Source organism: Cryptomeria japonica, chromosome 6 (assembly GCF_030272615.1).
Source record: "Cryptomeria japonica chromosome 6, Sugi_1.0, whole genome shotgun sequence".
NCBI classification, from domain to species: Eukaryota; Viridiplantae; Streptophyta; class Pinopsida; order Cupressales; family Cupressaceae; genus Cryptomeria; species Cryptomeria japonica.
In genome coordinates, this window is record NC_081410.1 from 316430829 (window position 1) to 316448654 (window position 17826).

General features: G+C 35.9%; 1 protein-coding gene across 4 annotated transcripts in view; it reads right to left on the reverse strand.

Annotated features, from left to right (window-relative positions):
- Positions 1–8505, reverse strand: part of LOC131043965 (uncharacterized) — a 195237-nt gene extending 186732 nt beyond the window's left edge. Inside the window, exons 1-3 of one of the 4 annotated variants that reach the window (XM_057977245.2) lie at positions 8290–8504; positions 8154–8213; positions 7978–8054 (exon numbers count right to left, since the gene is read on the reverse strand). In XM_057977245.2, coding sequence (XP_057833228.1) covers positions 7978–8054; positions 8154–8213; positions 8290–8338 — 186 coding nt within the window. In that variant the 5' untranslated portion in view covers positions 8339–8504. Of the gene's footprint in view, positions 1–7977; positions 8055–8153; positions 8214–8289 lie in introns of all 4 variants that reach the window. The other 3 variants (XM_057977237.2, XM_057977229.2, XM_057977252.2) reach the window with 3 other exon arrangements.
- Between the last annotated feature and the right edge of the window lie 9321 nt (positions 8506–17826).

Here is a 17826-nt window from a genome sequence, read left to right on the forward strand (position 1 = left end):
TAAATTCCAAAAAAATACAGATGTCTGAAACTGCAAAGCATTAATTCAACATTAATGTTGACACTTTCTTTTGCAGATTATCACTTCTTAAAGCCTGTGGATATCTCGTTTCTCAATTAACTACTGAAACGCTTTGAAAATGAAGGTTAGTATAAACCAATAGGAAATCATGTTAGTAAGAACTTTCAACCATAAGCAAATCATGAAGACATATCCATCCAAAACATTATCAAAGAAGATTAACACAGGGATTAGTTAGGAAATAAATAAAACGAAATGAACTTCCCCATGATGCTCCCTATGCCATGGCTCTTCCTTGTCTTCCTCCTCTCCAAGATCCTACTGCTATGTTTAGTATGCCCTCAGCTTAAGCACTAGCATAAAAAGGGATGTCAAATGGAGAATGGGAGATGGTTGATTATGTCAAGTGTGATGAGGATGCAAATGAAGTGTTAATGTAAACTAACAACTCCAACTAGTGGAAGAGCTAAAACATCATACAAATCATTCAAAATCTAAGAAAAATAACAATGCATAGATAACTCTTCTATGTGTCACCCTCAACAATGAAGAAATGAGTCCTATTTATAGAGAAAATGGGCAAATGAAGGGTTGAAATTGAGTTGATTAAGGAAGGGTTAGGATTGCTTGAGGAAGTGGTGATCCTCAATCCATGTGCTCCCCTTCAAGCCAGTCACATATTGACAAGTGTCAACTAGGGAAGGCTTGAGAGGAGAGGGACAAACCATTGAATGCTTGAAGAGACATGATGGTTACCATGGGTGGTTAGGTTAAGGTTAGGTTAATGGATAAAGCTTTTATCCAAGGGGTAAAGGAATGTGCAAGGGTTAAAGGGTTAGATTGTGTTGTCCTTATTTTTGAACTTTCAAAAATTAAACGACCCCACAAATTTCTGCTTAAAATTTGCGAGTTTAAGGTTCTAAGGCACATTTTCCAAGGTGGAAAGTCTGCACCTCTTGATGATAAATCAATCACAAGCTTTATCTTCCATCTCTATGAAAGTTTCGGTTGATTTTTGCCTTCATTTTCCTAGTTTTCTGTGCAATTTCGGGTTTCAGGTCAGTCACTGCAAGTAGGAACTTTTTGTTGTCATTGCAAGTTAAGTTATTGCAAGTACGAACTTTTTGACCTCATAAGTAGTAGGAACTTTTGGATGACATTACAAGTAAAAGCACTTACTTGTAATCAGGCCTCTAAGCCCCGATTACAAGTTAGTTCATTATTTTAATTGTCAAGTTACTTGCAAAGTCGGATCTCTAGAGCATCATTACAAGTTGTATTATAACACTTGCAATCGGATCTTCAAGACCCGACTACAAGTAAGGTCCCTTTAGTTGAGCGTTCTTGTCAAAGTCAAGTGGGGGTTTTATGTCTAAGTTCGTTTTATAAAAGAAAAGAGACACTTGGTCACTTGCAATCGAGTTCTAGAAACCCAACTACAAGTGTGTAGGGGTTATTTTCATTACAAGTTAAAATCACTTGCAATCGGTTCTGTAGATCCCGATTGCAAGCTCTTCATGCTTCACCATTGGCAATGTATATTTTACTTGCAATCGGGTCCTTGAAACCCGACTGCAAGTGTGCAAGTACTACCCTTTCACTTGTAATTGGTCCACAAAACCCCAATGCAAAGTGTCTTAGCCAAGTCCCCCTTTCTTTTTAAGTGATGAATGCAAGCGTCTATCTACCTTGCTAAGCCTCTTTTATGTGTAATCGGATCTTAAGGCCCCTGCTGCAATTTTATATGCAAACTCGCTTACTTGCAGTCGGGTCTTCAAGACCCGATTGCAAGTGAAAGTTTCAGCATTTCTTCCCCATTTTGCACATCCCAAACATTCAAGACTTGCTATCTTGCTATCAAATCCCCAAGTTATAATTTCAAGGGCAAACTATGAAGATTTTTCCCACTCATTTGCAAGCAGTACACACTTGCAATCGGGTCTTCAAGACCCGATTACAAGTGGAAGTGTAAAAGTTTCTCCCTACATTGCACTCGCATTCCACCCCCCAAAACCTGAAATTGGTCCAAAATGCACTCAAAAAACACTTGAAAATGAGTCTCTAGAATCCAATTACAAGTGCAAACTTGTATTTTCCCATTACACATATGAAGTTGCATGTTCGTTCTCCACAATTGCAAATCAATGCTCTTGTTTTTCCACACATGTAATGCAGTCCTCAACACCCAAAATTCACTTGTGAGCCAATTTTTGCATCAAATATATCCCTTCCCTTGTCAGTCTTGTTTGCAAACACGATCTATCAAACCAACAATAGAAGGCATGGGCATTGTTTTATAACAATTTCATCTTGAATAAGGTGTTATGGGTTCTTCATCAGTGAACAAAAGAAGAAGAGATACAACAGTAATTCATGGGGCAGCCCAAGGGTCAATAATCCTCATGAAGTCATCCAGTAACAAAGTGAATCAAGCCTGGAGAAAGAACACAACGAAGAGAAGAATTTCCCTCCTGAAGAAATGGTACTACTCCAAGCATGTGATAAGGTTGAAGTTCGCTGGCCAAGGACACAAAGACTATCAAGGGTGCAAGTTCTTGTTCCGATTCAAGATGCCATTCCCAAACCCGAGTACTTCAATCACAGAGTGTCTTATAATAGAATGAAAATCAAACAGAGGATGATGTAAATAGAGTCTTGACTCTAGACACTTAGTTTCAATTATGCATTTGTAATTTCATTTTGACAAATTACATGTAATGTCAAAAATTGTAATTGCAGGAGATCATATCACTTGCAAAGTTGTAACTTGTAATTACATGTAATTACATTGCAAGTTGAAATGCAATAGGACTTGCAATGTTGAATAAGTCATAGTTAGTTAGTTAGTTATGGAATAAGTCTCAGTTGGTAAGACTTCTCCCACATTTTGCTCTCAGCCCCTCTCCTATATATAGACGAGGGTGTTCTATGTAATTTATATATAATCTTTAACAATGCAACAAAATTCTGTCAGTTTGTATGTGCACTCTAAGACTTTGAGCTTAGATGTAAATCAAATTGCTTTCAATAAAAGAGGCAAGTTGTGTTGAGATTTTGTGCCAATTCGAGTTGTTATGTTCTGGAATTGATTGTAATTTTTGTTCTATTGTTCAAGAGGGATTTAAATTCAATCTTGTAGACTTTGAGCTGCTAATTGTATTTAGAGTTATAGGTTTGGTTTTCAGACTTGGTCTTGCAAACTTTGAGCTGCTCATCACGTTTAAAGCTAGTGTAGAAAGCTCAAGTAAGGAGATAACTTGTAGACTTTGTGTTGCTTTTATTTTTAAAAATTGTGCATGTAAGGTGAAGTGTATCATATAGACAGACTTTGAGTTGTTGTGTGTTGTACACTGTTATCATTTTGAGAAGGTTGATAGGACAGTAGGAGTGTTGAAGACTTTGTGCTTTCATTTCTATTTTCCCATCCCAAGGAAGTGACGGAAGTCTTTGTGCTTTCATAGAAACTTTGCTTCCCTTTATGTTCAAAAAATCCTACCAAAAGTTTTATTTTTGTATTTACTGTTCTTGCTGTAACTTCTTTCCTCAAATAAAAGAAAGAATATTGTCTGTCCTGAAGAAAGAGAATAAGATGTCATCCCACCCAAATTAGATAAGTTTTTAGTTAGTAGAAAAGGGGGAGCCTTCCCTAAATTAGGAGAGTTTTATACTCACACACTGTGGCTGAAACCACAATTTTGCACATCTTCCCAGGTGTACAAGATTTTCAACCAACAGATTGGTCAAAGCCTTTAAGGCTTGAGGGGACTTGAGGGCTGCCATGGATGTTGAGGTTAAGGGATAAACCTTTGACCAAGGGTTGCGGGAATGTGCAAGAGTTAAAGGTGGGTTAGGTTATTCAAAGACACATGTGGGTTAGCTTGTAAAAGGGAGAAGGCTTTTAATGCTTTGTAAGAGCCTTAGATATTTCGAAAAGTGACTATTCACTAATCCCTTAGTTTAGGAATGTGCAAACACTTAGAAGGCTATTAGGCTAATAATAGGGGTTGAGACATGATTAGGAGAAGGGTTAGTATGCAACTTGCATTTTCTAGAAAGTGCAAGTGGGTGAGGGATTTAGGAATTTAAATAAATATTTATTTATTTAAATGTGAGGGATGGGCTGTTAGGGATTTAAATAAATATTAATTTATTTAAATGTGAGAGAGGGTATTAATTAAACAAATATGCTTTATTTATTTAAATAATTGTCAGAATATGGTTTAATGATTTAAATCAAATAAATTGAATAATTTATTTAATTAATAGAAGAAGAGGATTAGGATGAATTAATTAAATATTAATTTAATTAATAGTTGAAAGATGGTTAAATAATCAAATAAATACTAAGTATTCATTTAATTAAGTGGACAGATTTGGGTGTCTACAACTACCTTCTTCCATATTGAATCTGGGAGAAAGATGCCATATATAGGAATTACATTTTAAAGATCTTTGTTCAAGTATTCAATTTTATCATAATCTGTAGTTAAATCTTGTTTTCCAGTGGAAAGCCATTCAATATCCATGCAAGTCCAGAATCGAAAGTGATATTCATACTATGGACTTGCATGTTTATATTTCAAGAAGAGTGATTGTATATAGACTGGAAATGCATCAAAAACATATACATATAGAGAGTATTGGTGGTATCGATATTTACTGGTGATGTTTGTGTAAGCAATAGATGGTAGACCCTCCTATTTATAGACCTCCTACTTAGCTACAAATTTAATAATCAAGTGATAACCCAATTTAAAGGTTTAAATAATGGGGAGTAGTACTATTATGCTATGCATTTACTTGCACCAACCAATGGTGCACACACATCATCCAAGGGTTAACCCTGAAGCTAGCAGCCACATGGAAAATATTTAGTCATGGATTAAGTCAGACCATGAAAAGGCAATATAACCCATGGTGCCACTCATGTATCAACAACTGGTAATATTTCTCTATAAGAGTCAAGAACTTATCAAGCGAGAAGATAATGATTGAAAGTATGGTTAGTGGGCTCATAAGTTTTCATAATGCTAGTTGCATTAATTTAGTATGTAATTGAAAAGTTATAGTCACCGTATGTGAACACCATAATGAGGGAAAGATAAAAGAACACCATCTCAAATTAGGGAATAGGCTCAAAGAATAATGGTTCTGCTATGTTCCATATAAATATAGATATTAGAAGACGTGGGTATTTCATCCCTAATCAAGTCTCTTGGAGGCTATGTTGAAATCCGAAACAACACAAAAGATACTTGAGTGAACAACATTATTATTTATAAAAGGAGTTGTTTGTTTGTGCATCATTCTTATAGTTCAAATTTTACAGGTTAGTCCCACAAGGTAAGTTAATGTTTACAATCCCATTTCAGACATTGTGCTCCATTATTAGTTATTGCTGTGTTGTGTGGATTATCTACAGACATATATATTGTACATATGTATTATACCATATTAGATAGATATATAGATGCATATATATAAGTGTGTGTGTGTGTACATATAGAGAGAGGGAGGGGCTGATTTGTTGTGATGATGCTATGCAATATGGGGTAGTGGCAAATGTGTTTGTTCTTCAATAAGTTTGACTTAGGGCTAACTAATTCCACAGTGTTCCTATACCAGTCAGCCAACTTAATGCAGATAATGTATCCTCCTAATTTGACCCAATCAAAGTGTGGGGTGATCCTCCTCGAGGGTAAGTCCGTGGACATAAAATTTAAATGGTAATTATTTCCCTGTGAGTCTTGCAGAAACCCATTCAACAGCCAGGACACCATGACTTATGAATCTATGATTTGTCTGCCAAGTACCTCTAAAACTCTCTTCACAAATAACGTCATTGGCACAGATCTAAGAAGCTGTGAGACAAACAATTGTTATTCTAAAACTATCTCCTCTCTTTAAAGTATGGTTGTAAGAAAGTGAGAACAATAGGCCATTTCTCATTAGAATGACCTAAAATCTGTATGTAATACAAACCACTATTACATATAGGGTGGAGACTGGTGTTTCTCATTGAAGCATTGGAGTGCAATGGAGCCTGCAATGGATGTGTTGCCGGGATGCTCTGTCTTGTTGCCATGCTAGTTCTCCTATAATCGCAACTGCTATTAGTATTATTCCTAATGTTTGATATAATGGAAGAGGAAGCTTATCCTGGTCAGAAGTGAGCATGTCTGCACTCAAATATTGCATAGTTGGGTTGCAAATATTTTTAATGTGATGCATAAAAAATATTTAATGATATATTCTTACCCTGTTCCAAAGAAGTGGCAATGCATGAGACTTTCAAAGTAATCCTTAACATCTGAACAGGGACTAGACTCAATGGGCAGAGCCACCATCCATGGAAGCATGGGGGAGAACCTCCCTGTAAAGCTGCTCAAAACACCAAAACTATTGCTCACCTTACTGTGGTTATTCTGCTTCTCCTACAGACTAAGCCTGAATAACAACGGTGTCCATGCATAGCATTATCAAGCTTGGGAGGAATGGTATGGTTTCTAATTTGGATGAATCCATGCTCACAGCACACCTCTTTTACTGAATGTAAACCTGATGCCACATCTCCTATGAACGGTGATAAATGGTCATTACTATATATTATTTCAGGTATGTCATTCTTGATGAATTACAAATTATTAATTAAGCATTCCCATTGTATTAGATACACCCGTATATCCCAATTGTGGACAGATACAATTTTAATTTCACTTATTAAATGTAATTTAAGAGTTATAGCAAGCTTGGGAGGACTGTCATGGTTTATAACTTGGAAGAATACATGCACACAGTACACCTTTTTTACTGTATGTAAGGCTGGTCACACATCTCCCATGAATGGTGATCACGGACCATTACCAGATATTATTTCATATACTTCATTTAATGGATTACATATTAAGCATTAGCATTGTATTAGAGACTCCCTTAGCATTGTATTAGAGACTCCCTTATATCCTATTTTTGTAAAGATACAATTTTGAATTCAATTATTGGATGTAATTTCTGCATTTTGTGTGTTTGTGTGTGAGAGAGATTTGAAGCTATGAAACGCCCTTCCTTGTTTCTGGTAACGACTTTTTAAAAGTTTGAAGGGTCTTCTACCTATCATACATTTCGTTTCTTGTTTCTAATAACTACACTAAGGTAGTTCTACCTATCATACGTTCATGTGGTCAGGCCTGCCCTCTCGATGACTGGCTTAAGCTACTGTTTCAAATTTTACGCCTAGGCCTTCAAGGACATTATCCTCCTCTAAGAGTAATAAAGTTTCCCGTCTAAGATAAACTCCGTAAGAGTGGTTACCTTCAGCTCAGTGAGATGATACCTTTTAGGAGTTAGAGATAGCAATGAGAACATATCCTTTAAAAGACAGACGGTAATTAGATGCGTCATAAGTGGTACTTTAGGCTTTGTTCCCCTGCTGTTTTACTAAAATGGAGATCATCCTGTGAAAATGGACACACATGTTTTGACTGTTAGCCTTTAGTTCAGTGGTTTCTCCCTTGTGTTTTGATGGTTCGGCATACCTAGCAGAAGCTTTTTATTGTAAGCATTCTATTTTAAAAAACGGACCCACATGTCCTACTGCAGAGAATAAATATACGACCCCATTATTGAATAATGCAGTCTGTCAGAAATCCAAGGATGAGCAGAACCGATTGAGTCAGAGACTTGTACACCCTGTGCATGGTCAATTGGACGAATTCAATGGTTTAAAAGTTCTCTACATACAGTTATCAGAGAAGGCTGCTTTGAATCCAACGGAATCGCTAATATTTTGTTTGTGTCAAATCAATTTATATGGAATTCCCCGTCGTATTTATTCGTTTAAATAAAAGGATTGGAAATTCCCGTGTATGTTGAAGCTTTACCAATTGAAGTGCAAGCATTTGAATCACTACGTTTTGGGTTTCCCAGGAAAGCTTAAATCATAGACACGAAAGTTACCTCAACAAATTGATTTTGCGTGTCCAGTGTTGCATCAATGGCCGTGGTCCCCGGCACCTCTGCTTTTGTTTCACTTTCTGCATTTCACACATCATATCAATCTTTCGTATTTCATAATTCATAATTCGTAATTCGCAATTCATAATTCACAATGAATGAAAAGGCAGAATAGCTACCTGTGTTCCTGCCAAAATCGGCGATTACACGCTCCGCCTTGGCGGCTGCAGAATGGAGCGCTGTTCAAAGTACGCATCTCCTCTTGGTTAGAAAATTTTAAAACATGACGGAAAGTAAAGAAATATGTACTATTACCTGTCTTGGCTTTGGAAACTAAAGAAGAAGAAGAAGAAGACGCCTCCATTCATTCCTGCTCTGCTACCTCTCTGTAATTTTAGTCAATCCCAAAATTAAAATTTTGATGTGTAATGGCTTTTTCCGTCCGTGGTTTTAGTCAAACCCCCCGAGTTTCGTGTCTAGTACCTTTCTTATGATTCTCTTTTTTTAAGTTTCTCGAAGATCTAGTAAATCCTAATATCAACCCACTACGACGACTCTCCAAACGATTCCAGAGTTACTGACGTACGTCTTAAACAAAGGTTGGCCTTTTTTATTTGGACAATATATTAATAAGTTGGAAAATTAGATAAATAAATAAAATTGAAGGGACTTGGGTTTACCTGGCCAAGTATGTGGTGAAATTATTGTTATAAAACGATGTAATCTTAGATTTAATAGTAGAAATATCTTAATATTTAAAAAATTATATATGAGTTTTATAGTTTTTTCGTAAAGAGGTGGGAATGTATACAAACATCAATAAAATAAAAATTCTAATTTTCTCATTGAAAAAGAAGAAGAGTTTGACTTTCAATTTGAAGAGGGTTTCTTGAAGTAATATTAAAATATAAGTATGTTGGTCTTGATTTTCACAACAAACTTAGGACACATGAGATGAAAACAATACAAGGTGGTTGGAGAGTTCTCCATAAACTCAAAAACAAATGCAAGAATGTGAAATTATGGGATTAAAAGACTACCAAGGTCATATTTGAGCTACTTGTCAACCTAATGATGTTATATGGGTGTGTGATAATGGAATTTTAAGTTTGAATGGAGACAAATAGAAAGGATCAAAAAGTGTCATTAGCCAAAATTAAAAGTAATCACACATGTCAGGAGATGATAGCATCGCCCCTTTCAAGACTAGGATCACCACTTTTCTAGGGTGAGTTGTCAAGGCAGCCCTTCAATTTAAGGGTTGTTAGTGTGGATGAGGTGCTTAGTCGAACTAGTTCATTTCCTAGTTAACTATCCCCTTAAGTATTTTCAAATTAGGTTGTCTCCTTTAGGACTTTTTCATTATCCTATATTACTTGTGTTTTTAGTTTCTTGGGTTGTAGATCCTATATGACCACTCATCACTCTCATATGAGTATCTCATTATCATTGTATGCTTTGCATTCTATTTAGTATAATACATTTTATTATTGTCCATTTTTTTAAAATTTTAGATTTGCTTTGCTTCATTCATTTATATTATCAAATGGCTTTTTTAGCCAAATCTTACATGGTATTAGAGCTTTTGTGAGTTGTGGGTTAGCAATATTTTGAGAAATTTGAGAATGTAGAGTTGTTATTTTTTGAAACTTACATGAATATACTCTTCTCTTGCATCCTTAGATGATCTGGAGAATCAAATAAGTATGGAAAGAACATTAATTTTTTAGGGGTTTCATCTTTTCTCTTGCCAAATGCAAGATTTTTAAGCTTCCTATAGATATTCTAAGCTCTTAAGTCCAGACTAGTTGAGATATTTTGTAGTGCCCACTCTTGAGCAAACTGTTGTTTCATTTTGGATTGACTCAATCAGACCTTTATTTTGTGCGATGGATATGTTGGATATGATTTGACTTATGTGATGCATGGATATTGATTATGACTGTTTACGTTCTCAGTTGATGATTTTGATGATAGACATTACATGATCTTATACTATTGATGTTGTTGACTATGCTCATGATTAGTTATGATTTCTAGACGATTAGCAATAGCATTTGGGATTATCATGTGCTTTGATAGATTTTATGGTTTATGCCTCATTTTGGAATGGACATGCTAACCCTAGTTGACTTGCTTATGATGTGATGTTTCATGAGTTATATGTTCACTGTATGGATATTGTTTGACTATCTTCGTGGGGGATCAACTTCACATCACTCATTGTAAGCGGGATGTGTCGTTGCGATATCCCTCCACTTACCTATTTTGTATATATATGCACATGTATCTTTGGTGTGGTTGCAAGGTTGCAAGTACTAAGACATTCAATCCTCCCGTGCAACCGGGTGCGAGCTCCCCTGGCTTTACAGGTGCGAGTGTGTCTCTTCTCGATGGCAAATATGTGGCTCAGAGGTATCGTTGGTTCCCTACCCACACTCTCAGTCTAGGTTGTCGTTGAGTCTTGTCGTCAGTCTTGGCGAATTTCGCCATGTCGTGTCATATTTGTGAGTACGTGGCATGGTGAGTTTGACTATTTAGTCTATTTAATTTATTTAAATTATGGTCTATTGATTATAGTAGTAAATTAATTAATCTATTTAATCGTGATTTATTGATTATAGTGGTGAATTGATTGTTTAATTTGTTTAATTGGCGATAAATGATTTATTGTGATTGAGTGATTATTTAATAATAATTTATGATTTTAATTAGTGGTAGTGTTATTTTAATTTAGTAAGATTTAATTATTTTTATTATTTAATTATTTCTCGTGATTGAATTTGAAATTATTATTTATTTGGATTATTGAGATTTTATTTAATAATTAATGTCTTTAGTTGATTGATTTATTGAGTTATTTAATTATTTCGCTTTATTGATTTTATTTACTTATTGGCGATTTTAACCTTTATTTTATTTTATTTTAATTACTTTATTTATCTAATGTTGAAATTTAATCATTATTTAAATGATTCTTATTAATAGTGATATTTTGAATATCTGGAAATAATAAGGGTAAGTAATAAACAATTACCCTATTTATTATATTTTAATGTCGTAATAATATTCTGGTTATTATTACGTTGATGAGGGTAATATATCTTTTATTTGGATTTTTATTTCAATTTGATTTTTGAAATCCCATAAAATAAATGGGAAAAATAAGTTTATTTAACTGTCATAGTTGAAGGGGAAATATTTTTAATGAAATATTTTCATTGGTTGTTTTGATGGCTAGGGTTTCTATGTAATTCTTTTTGTTTTTTAAAAATCTTGTCGTGAAAGCAAAGGAACTTCTTCTGCAACTTTCTTCTGCACTCGTCTTGTTGGCTGGCACTTTGGCAATTTGGGGGTTTTTGTTTGCAACTTGGTTTGGAATTGATTGAAGTTGTTGCTGGAAGGAGTGTGCAAGCTCTCCATCAGAGATTTCTCTTCCATCACTCAGGGAAGAGGTTCATTTTTGTTATTCATTCTTCTTTCATGTCTCTTTCTTCAAATTTTGAACCCTGTGTGTGTATTCTCTGTGACTGGGGTTTATGTTTTGTAATGCAAATTGAAATAAATGGGGGGTGTTGTTATTTTAATGATAGTTGGAAGAATATTGTGTATAAAATCTGCATTTTGTTATAATTTCTCTGATCATGATATGGAATCAAAGAAATATATGGTTTGGATTTTTTTTTTCTATTGATGGTATTTAGCAATTTTGATAATCATCTGTTATTTTAGATTCCCTGTCATTTTTGCTTGTAAAAACATCTGTTATTTTGGGGATTAAATGTATCTAACATTATCCATATTCTGGATTGGGGTTGTTGCCCAATGTTTATCCCTGTTGCCCCCTTATTCTTTTATTTTTCTTGTTGTTTGAATGACCCATATCGTGGGTTTGGTGCTCAGCACCACCCACGACATGGTGGATATTGTTGCACCACCCATGTCATGGTGGTGCTAGCACCACCCACGACATGGTGGGTGCTCTGCACCACCAACTTCATGGTGGTTCTAGCACCACCCACAGCATGGTTGGTGCATCTGCACCACCAATGTTGTGGTGGTGCTAAGCACACCCACAACATGGTGGGTGCTCTGCACCACCAACGTCGTGGTGGTTCATAGCACCACACACGGCTTGGGGGGTGCAATAGCACCACCATGATGTGGTGGTGCCTATCACCACCCACAACATGGTGGGTGCAACAACACCACCAAAATATGGTGGGTGCGTTGCACCACCCATGTTGTGGTGGATGCATAACACAACATCAGCACCATGATTTTGGTGCTAGGTTAGTTATCTAGTTTCGTTGTTGTTTGGGATTCACCATATTCGAATGGGGTTAAACACTCATTCGATGGGTTTGTTATATTTGTTATCTGTAACTAGTGTAGTGACAGTTTTGTACATATATATACTTAGAAATTTGAATGTTGTAAAGTAATGGTTTATCTAATAATTTTATTGTTGAGTGTATGAGTCCATGTAATGGTTGTGTTCAAGGTAAAAGTTGGAATATTAAGTTCAATTGTAATGTGGGGCGAAGCCCATGAGTTACAGTGTGGGTCAAGCATAATATGAATGTTGCCCCGTCTTATTTCTTTGTCTTCATTTTTAGACGTCATTTCTATGCCATGTGTTATGCTGTATTTTGGTACCGAAGGCCACCTTGCATATGTTGTATCACAGATTGATCTTAGTTTCAATTTTGATGCCATTGTCTGAATGTGTGATTACGATGTTATTTTGAGTTGTCCCATGATGTTTTGCCATGAGGAGTTGATTTATTTGTGATGTTGGTTTTATGATAGCAAGTGTGAAGACCTTGGAGAGTTGTCTTTAATTTGGTTGCAGCAGTGTTTCAACTTGGTTATGTACTCTTTTGGTCAAGAGGCTCATATGTTTTTATATGTTGATGTTTAATCATCTTGAGCATATGTCTATGCATGGTTTGAGTATTGTATGATGTTTTATTTCAGATTTACTTATTTGACGTAGAGCCTCTTGTAATATTGTTTATGGGTCCATGTAAGGGAGTGGGCTCCTTTGCGACACCCGGGGTCACAAGAGATGGACTATCATGAGGTTCCTTGTAAGGATGCATGAAGTCCAGACCTCTTGGGCGTAAGGGATTTTACCTTGTTTTAATCAAGTGATAAACAATTGATGAATGGGAATGGGTAGATAGTCAATTAAAAATAAAAAGAAAAAAAAATGATAGTGCCTCATGACTCAGTCCTAGGGAGGATGTTTTAGGTTGAGCATGAGAAGGTCGTGGAGATGGTAAGCCAATCTCCCTTGGTCTTTCAATGGTTGAGATGGCTTTGCATGCCCTTAGGCAAGAGCCTTGTGTTTAGTATGGCATGTGATGACACTCCCTTGTACATGTGTTTCCCTTATGCTTTGCATTCGCATTTATGTCTTGATGATGTGTTGGCCTCTGGGAGTTACTTTGGTTGTTAATTGCATTGGTGTTTGGTCCATGTGTGTGGAAGTCTTTCTTCGTGTTAGTCACTTTGGTCTAAAGCATCAACCTAGGTGTAGTGTTTGTGTTGGGACCTAGTTGTTAGATAGTTCAAATAACCAAAAGACAACTAAGAGGAGGGGGGGTGAATCAATTGTCACAGATTACAGGAACCATTAGCAATTTAAACTTTAATACCAAAACCCAAAACATTAATACCGGAATAGCAGATAAACTAATTAAGCATAAACAATAATCACAGAATACAAGCCATCCACATAACACCAATATTTGTACGTGGAAAACCTGGTAAAGGGAAAAACCATGGTGGGAAGCCTACCCACAGTCAGATAATACTTCTACAGTAAGTATGTGAGTTACAATTGAGGGCCATGCACTTGCAAGAAGGCCAACATCCTAGAGCGCACTGCTCATTACAAAATAAGCCTCACTGACTGCATATAAATCCAAACTACAATCTGGAGAAGTGTTGAACTACAAAAGATATAATCTCCTATGCCTGAGTACAGTTCCGGTTAAGCTCAATATCGGAGGACTAAATCCTCTAACATAAACCCAATTCAATCTCCAATGATCGACCAACTCCTCTTCCTCAATGATATTACATTATTCGCACATTACATTCCTTGACCATGACCTCTTACAATAACCATGATAATCTACAATGAGATCTTACATCTATATATACAAACCCTTGACCATAAACAATCAGGTCGGCCACCAGACAATAAACCAATTATATAATTACAAACCATGTCGGTCTTAGACCAAACAAATAATATCAATACATAAGACATCCCAGAAATACATCAATAGGTCATTTCCACACGTTTCATTAAAGTCAGTCCATAACCTAGATCAACCAGGACCAAGTATAGGTCCACACACTTCAGCAACGATCTCCATCCGCCAAGTCTCGAACATGATCACCAATAGCATCCTGAAACTCCATCAGAAGCTGCACCAACACCACTTATGTAATTCATCAAAGATATCCATCAAAAGCTTTGCCGGTGAAACCTTCGCCAGAACCAGAAACCAATCTTCTAAGCAAGCAGGATAGCATCCAATCACCAGACCAAAACCAACTGACCAAATATGAGTATGAGTATCATGAACAAGCCAATTCCATCACCAGACTATACCGGAGCCTACCGGATCATGCCAAATCCAAGTTAACCAGAAACCACTCAACCTACTAGGACCAAAAGGGTGTCAGTAAAGCATCCAAACAACTAGTGTTGGCATCAATGAATAAACATCAATGCAACACATAATCAATTCCACCAAATGGCCAACAATCTCCCCCTTTGGCATTGATGGCAACACTAGATGTGAAAAATATCCAAGTACCAAGAAATGTCAAACAAGTCTCCCCCTATGGAAGACAACCAACAACCTCCCACATATAGCTCTGAATTTTTCTTTATCAATATCTCTCCCCCTTTCTTTTTCTTTTTCACATCAATATCACTCCCCCTTTGACATCAATGCCAAAAATCTGATAGAAATATCAAATCAAAAACATAAGCCTCTGAATCACAAAGCTGACTACTCCTCGTGAGCAGTAGCATCCCACATCAATGTTGGAATGAATAGTATCTTTGATAGTGCATGCCAGACTAATGCCAAACCACATCAATCAAGTCACTATTAGAGGGGCATAAACTCCCAATATGTCTCTCAGGTACTCAAATGATTCCTTGGACAAAGGTTTAGTGAAAATATCTGCAATCTGCTCTTTAGTGTTCACATAAACTAGTCTAACTTCATTTGCTTCCACCTTCTCCTTCATAAAGTTATACTTAATAGATATGTGCTTTGTTTTAGAATGAAATACCAGATTATTTGATATATCAATAACATCAGAGTTATCATAGTGAATAACTACCGGTGCATCACAATCCACCTGTATATCCTTCAACATTTGTTTCATCCATAAAACTTGTGTACAGTTAGTAGCAGTAGCAACATACTCAGCTTCAGCAGTAGATAAGGAAGTACATGACTGTTTCTTGCTGATCCATGAAACCAACTTCTTTCCAAGAAAGAAAGCTTCACCGGAAGTACTTTTCCGGTCATCAACATCTCCAACCCAATCAACATCTGTATATGCACATAAAGTAAATTTATCATCCTTAGGCTACCACAAACCATATTCTGATGTACCTTGCAAGTATCTAAAAATCCTTTTCACCACCATCTCATGATTATCTCTAGGATCACTCTGAAATCTTGAAACAATACAAACAACATTCATAATGTCAGGCCTAGTTTGAGTCAAATAAAGCAAACCTCCAATCATAGATCTATATCTTGTAGGATTTACTGGTGCAGAAACATCTTTTCTTGTCAATTTCTCACTTGTAACCATAGGAGCACTTACCGGTTTAGAATCTCCCATACCAAATTTCTTCAATAATTCCTTAACATATTTAGTTTGATAGATGAAAATACCTTTGTCAGCCTGAGTAATCTGCAAACCTAAGAAAATTTTCATCTCACCAATCATAGACATCTCAAATTCTTTCTCCATATTCTTAGAAAATTCTATGCATAACTTATCTTCACCTCCAAAAATAATGTCATCAACAAATACTTCAATAATCAATATATCATCACTAGTGATTTTATAATATAATTTACTATCAGCACTGCCCTTAGTATAACTAAGCTTCAAAAGATATTTAGCCAACCTTGCATACCAAGCTCTAGGTGTTTGTTTCAATCCATATAAAAATTTCCTTAGCCCGCAAACCATATATGTATCATCTGATAGTGAAAAACCATCGGGTTGCTCAATATAAACTTCCTCATCAAGATCCCCATTCAAAAATGCACATTTAACATCCATCTGATAAACCTTGTAGTTTTTATAAGCAGCATAGGCAAGAAATAATCTTACAGCTTCAATCCTAGCTACAAGTGCAAAAGTTTCTCCATATTCAATTCCTTCCTTTTGAGAATATCCTTTACAAATTAATCTAGCCTTATTCCTTATGACTTGACCATCCTCATCCAATTTATTCCTAAAAACTCATTTAGTTCCAATAACATTTTTATTTTTAGGCCGGGGAACCAAAGTCCATGTGTTATTTTTCTCAATCTGATCTAATTCTTCTTCCATAGATTTCAACCAATGTTCATCTTTACATGCCTCAATTACTGATACCGGTTCAACTTGTGAAATTAAACATACCTCATTAGTTGCCAGTCTTCTTCTTATCATCACTCCATTGCTCTTATCCCCAATGATTTGATCTTCTGAATGATTCAATCTCACATACCTAGGAGTCTTTTGACTTTCTGTTCCTCTTCCCTGTTCTTCAGTTACTATAGAATTCTTTGATGTTGCCGAAGTAACTGGTTCAACTCTTTATTCTGGTAAAGGTGCTACCGATTTAGATATAATCATTTCCATAGTCGGTTCCTTCTCATAAACTCTGATTTGACTTCTATTCAACTCATCTACTTTGACATTAGCACTCTCCACAATTCTCTGCAATCTCTTGTTATAACATCTATATGCTTTGCTTTCATTAGAATAACCAAGAAATATGTCTTCGTCACATCTAGGATCAAATTTCCCAATAATATCATCTCTCCTAATATAACATTTACTACCAAAAATTCTGATATACTTAACTGTAGGTGTATTACCAAACCATAATTCATAAGGTGTCTTACCGGTTTCTCCTTTGATATGAACTCTGTTGAATGCGTAAATTATTGTGCTCACTGCTTCTCTCTAGTAGATATGAGGTAGACTAGCTTCCATCATCATTGTTCTAGCAGCATCCAAGATAGTTTTGTTCTTCCTTTCCACAACTCCATTCTACTGAGGTGTCCGAGGAGCAGAAAATTGTCTTCTTATACCATGCTTGTCACAAAAGTTATTAAACTCACCGGATGTGAATTCTCCACCATGATCCGATCTCAAAAATTTAATCTTCAATCATGTCTCAGTTTCCACTTCATCCTTAAAGATTTTAAACTTTTCAAATGCTTCAGATTTTTCTCTCAGAAAAGTAACCCACATCATTCTAGAATAATCGTCAATTATTAGCATGCAATATCTATCACCTTGAAAACTTTTAACTCTAGCAGGGCCACACAAATCAGTATGAATAAGATCAAGAACATCATTTGATTTATCTTGTATACTCCTAAAAGAGGTTATGAATTGTTTACCCATTTGACATTCTTTACATACCGGATTATAGGGCTTCATAATATTAGGTATATCCCTAACTGTCTTAGTTGAGCTGATCTTCACAATGCAATCAAAATTCACATGACACAGTCTTTTATGCCATACCCAACTCTCATCAATCTGTGTAATCAAACATGTCTTCTCACTGGAGTT